This window comes from Condylura cristata, unplaced genomic scaffold, assembly GCF_000260355.1.
Source record: "Condylura cristata isolate star-nosed mole 26May11 unplaced genomic scaffold, ConCri1.0 scaffold00028, whole genome shotgun sequence".
NCBI classification, from domain to species: domain Eukaryota; kingdom Metazoa; phylum Chordata; class Mammalia; order Eulipotyphla; family Talpidae; genus Condylura; species Condylura cristata.
In genome coordinates, this window is record NW_004567129.1 from 12,170,441 (window position 1) to 12,173,914 (window position 3,474).

General features: G+C 49.0%; 1 protein-coding gene across 1 annotated transcript in view; it reads left to right on the forward strand.

The window, feature by feature from the left end:
- Positions 1-3,198, forward strand: part of MLKL (mixed lineage kinase domain-like) — a 21,215-nt gene extending 18,017 nt beyond the window's left edge. The window contains exons 7-10 of the mRNA XM_004690190.2: positions 1,122-1,273; positions 1,476-1,525; positions 1,769-1,909; positions 2,718-3,198. Coding sequence (XP_004690247.1) covers positions 1,122-1,273; positions 1,476-1,525; positions 1,769-1,909; positions 2,718-2,761 — 387 coding nt within the window. The 3' untranslated portion in view covers positions 2,762-3,198. The remainder of the gene's footprint in view (positions 1-1,121; positions 1,274-1,475; positions 1,526-1,768; positions 1,910-2,717) is intronic.
- Positions 3,199-3,474: the final 276 nt, after the last annotated feature.

The window sequence follows — 3,474 nt, forward strand, 5'->3', positions numbered from 1 at the left end:
AATCCTCTCACCACCAGCCCCCCACCCCCCCTGCACCTCTAAACTGCACCCCAGTTCTTTTATGCATAAATAAATAAATCTTAAACAAACAAAAGTTAACTGAAAAGCCCTCCTACAGAGGAGGGGAGAGTTTTTGTTCACTCCACAACCACATTTCCCAAAAACAACATTTTCCTTGCCAGCCATTTCTTCCAGTGTCAGGGAGAGACAGCTCTCAGGCAGCAGGGACAGGCCTTTTTTGCCTCTCAGATGCCTTTCCCCCTGCCAGTGCCTTAGAAGTACTCTTAAATCGCATGTCGACGCCACATTCATGCCCCTCAGCTCGCCTGACCACAGCATGTGGATTCTGTGCTTTATCCATGGTGTCTCCCACGTGCCGGAAGGCAGAGTCTACCAGGCACAGTGAACACGTACATGAGAAGGCTGAGCCATACCATAGCCTTACTGTTTTCCCAGCTTTGCCCCTTCATTTAGGTATCCAGCTGCGTTGGGGGGCTGGCAGCCCTATGCACACCCATGATGCCAAGGACAGTTGTGCGTGGGACAAGAATACGTGTTCCTGTTCGTGGTGCAGTGGCTTCTTTAACAGCAGCATCATGCTGGCCCTGCAGGGGCAATGGGGTAACTCCCACTTGTCATGTGAAATCCAAAGGAACAGGCTGGACGCCCTGTACGGTCAAATTGAGCAGAGAGGATGCCCCCATGTCCTTTTTTCATCTGCTTCTGAAAGCAAGTAAGCCATGTGATGGCTCTATGCCATCCACACTTCCTCCACCAAGCTCACATAGTAGAGTCGGTCCTCAACTGAGACGGCCATCGCTCACATAGCGATGCCAGAGCCATGGTAACCCACCAGGCCTTACAGGTACTTTCTCACCACTATCTCCAGTAAGCCCCATTGTTCCTTTTTTTTTCATTGTCCAGTTTTAAAGAGAAGAAACCCCTGTGTTTCTCTTGGTTGGTATACACCATACAAAATTGAACCCATAATGCCAGCCAGTAGAGTAACCACACCACTAGAAATGCCTCCTGAAAGAACAATCAGGAATTGTCAGGCTCCCCTCTTCACCTCTTCCCCCAAAATTGTGCTGTTTCTGTGTCTAAATTACCTCTCTCTCCAGCTTGCAGGATTTGAGTTGAGCAAAACACAGACCTCCATCAGTCGAGAAACTAAGAACAAGAAAGCACAGAGAGTCCGTTCCACAGCGTACACCTCACCCCAGCGGCTGGAAAATGTGTACAATAAATATGACATAAAAGCGGAAATATACAGGTAGGCTCATGTTGGCCTGACCATCCAAACTGCTGAAGAGAACTGGAAAACCCCACTCCCACGCCACCTAAGGACCGTCATGGTTCAGCCCTCTAGTGGGATGGGGTGGCGATGGGAAATTCACTGAGTTTTCTGGAAATGGTGGGGGGTGTGGGCTAGGGGAAACCTGTTATGGATAATCAGTTTCTTGGTTTTCTTTCAGCTTTGGCATCATCCTCTGGGAAATCGTTACTGGGAAGATCCCATTTGAAGGTAACAGTGTGAAGGCTGACCCAGAAGCTGCTGTGATCGGGTATCCACTAGAAATGTCCATCAGTGCTGTCCTGGCACGTTGATGTCCAATGTGGACACTGTCTAGGCTGCTTAGAGGATGCTTGGAAGCCCTCGATTGTTCAGTACCCAGAGTGCCTCTTTCTGAAGCAAGCCATCACAACCCAGAGAGATGTGTGAGCAACAGAACAGCTTTTAAGGAGCTCTTCTATGTTCCCCTTCCAGACTGTGACTCTAAGAAGATCTACCAGCTGGTGGCTGTGGAGCGGCACCAGGAACCACTCGATGAAGAGTGCCCTTCAGAGCTGCAGAAGATCATTAAAAGCTGTCAGGCATATGAGCCCTCAGAGCGGCCCTCTATTCAAGGTGGGATTCTTTTAAAGGAATGCTCCACATTCCTTTGCTGTTCACAACCAGAAGTGAGTTTGCCACTCAGGAGATATTTGGTAGTGTCTAAAACAGCATCACAGGGCCTCCCTGGTGCTCTGGGGTTAAAGGCTCAGCTATCTCCAGCCACTGCAGCATGAGTTTCATCCCCAGCCAAGCAGGTGACCCACATAGCCCAGCAGGCCACTTCTGTCTCAGCTGCTGCTCCCCTCAGCAGTGTATTTCAGTTAATCTGCCTGTTCGTCTCCCAACTAAGTCTCGGGTGAATCCTCTCACCCCCTGGACCTCTGACTTACACCCCAGCTCTTGTATGCATACAAAAATAAACATAAATCTTTATTTAAAAAAATAGAGACAGCATCACACCTCAGGAGAGGTGTGACCTCAAACAATTTGAGACACCTCAGGAGAGGTGACTTGATGCCACTCAGCATCCCGCAGCACACAAAACAGCCCAAACCCAGAGGAACTCAGGACTTGCTCCCAGGGCCCTGTTGAACCTGAACTGTCTCCGCAGGGAAGATCTCTTTTTCTCTCCCTCCCTCCTCACGTCCTGTCTTTCTTCATCCTCCCTCCCAACATCCTTGGGGTCGGTTTTAATCTCACCATGTTACTAGCTGCTTTCCTACAATTTCCTTCCACCTCTCCCTGCCTGGGAATATCTAGTTTAGACAATAGCAGGCCAAGGGAAAGCAGCTACTGCATTTTTGTGTGGTAGAAATGTCTAAGTTTCTGCCTTGGTTCTCTGCCTCCTGCTTTTTCTAACTGTCTGTTCTTTTGTTCACAGAAGTCTTACAGAAAATGTCTTCCCTTTGCCCAGAAAAGTGTTGAAAACAAAACTGGAAGAAGCTGGAAGAGGCAGAGCTGGGCATCTGTCTCTGCTAGAGTGGAGTTTCTGCAGAGAGGCAGAACCACTGTGTTACAGAGAGAAAACAATTTGAGACATAACAGTGCACACCCTATTCCCAAAGATATTTCTAGAGACACACCTCGCATAGTAAGGAGGCTGATGTTTTACCAGACCATCTCTCTATATTCATACCTGTTGGCAATGTGACTTTGCAGATCTCCTCCCATCAAGCAATGAATCAGGTTCCCTACCATTGGGATCTGGGCTGACACTGTGCCTTGCTGATCAATAGAATGTAGAAATGAAGATGTGCTAGTTTCAAGCCGAGGCTTTAAGAGATCTTATAAATCCACTCCATGGGCCTCCAGAGGTTAAAGTCTCAGCACTGTGAGGCTATCTGCACACTGCAACACGAATTCAATCCCCAGCCAGGGAACTGACCCACATGGTACAGCTGACCTCTCTCATTTTGCTCACTGCCCCCCTCAGCAGTGCATTTCAGTAGATCCACCTGTTCTGCTCCCCACTCTGTCTCTGGTGAATCCTCAGAATTCCACTCCTCTTGGAACCCTACCCAGCCTTGAACAAGCTGGCCTGGAATGCTGGAGGATTAGAGGCCACAGGGAGCAGATAGTCTGTCCCAGCTGAGGCCAGACCAACCAGCCCCATAGCTGACCCAGTCACATGAATGAAT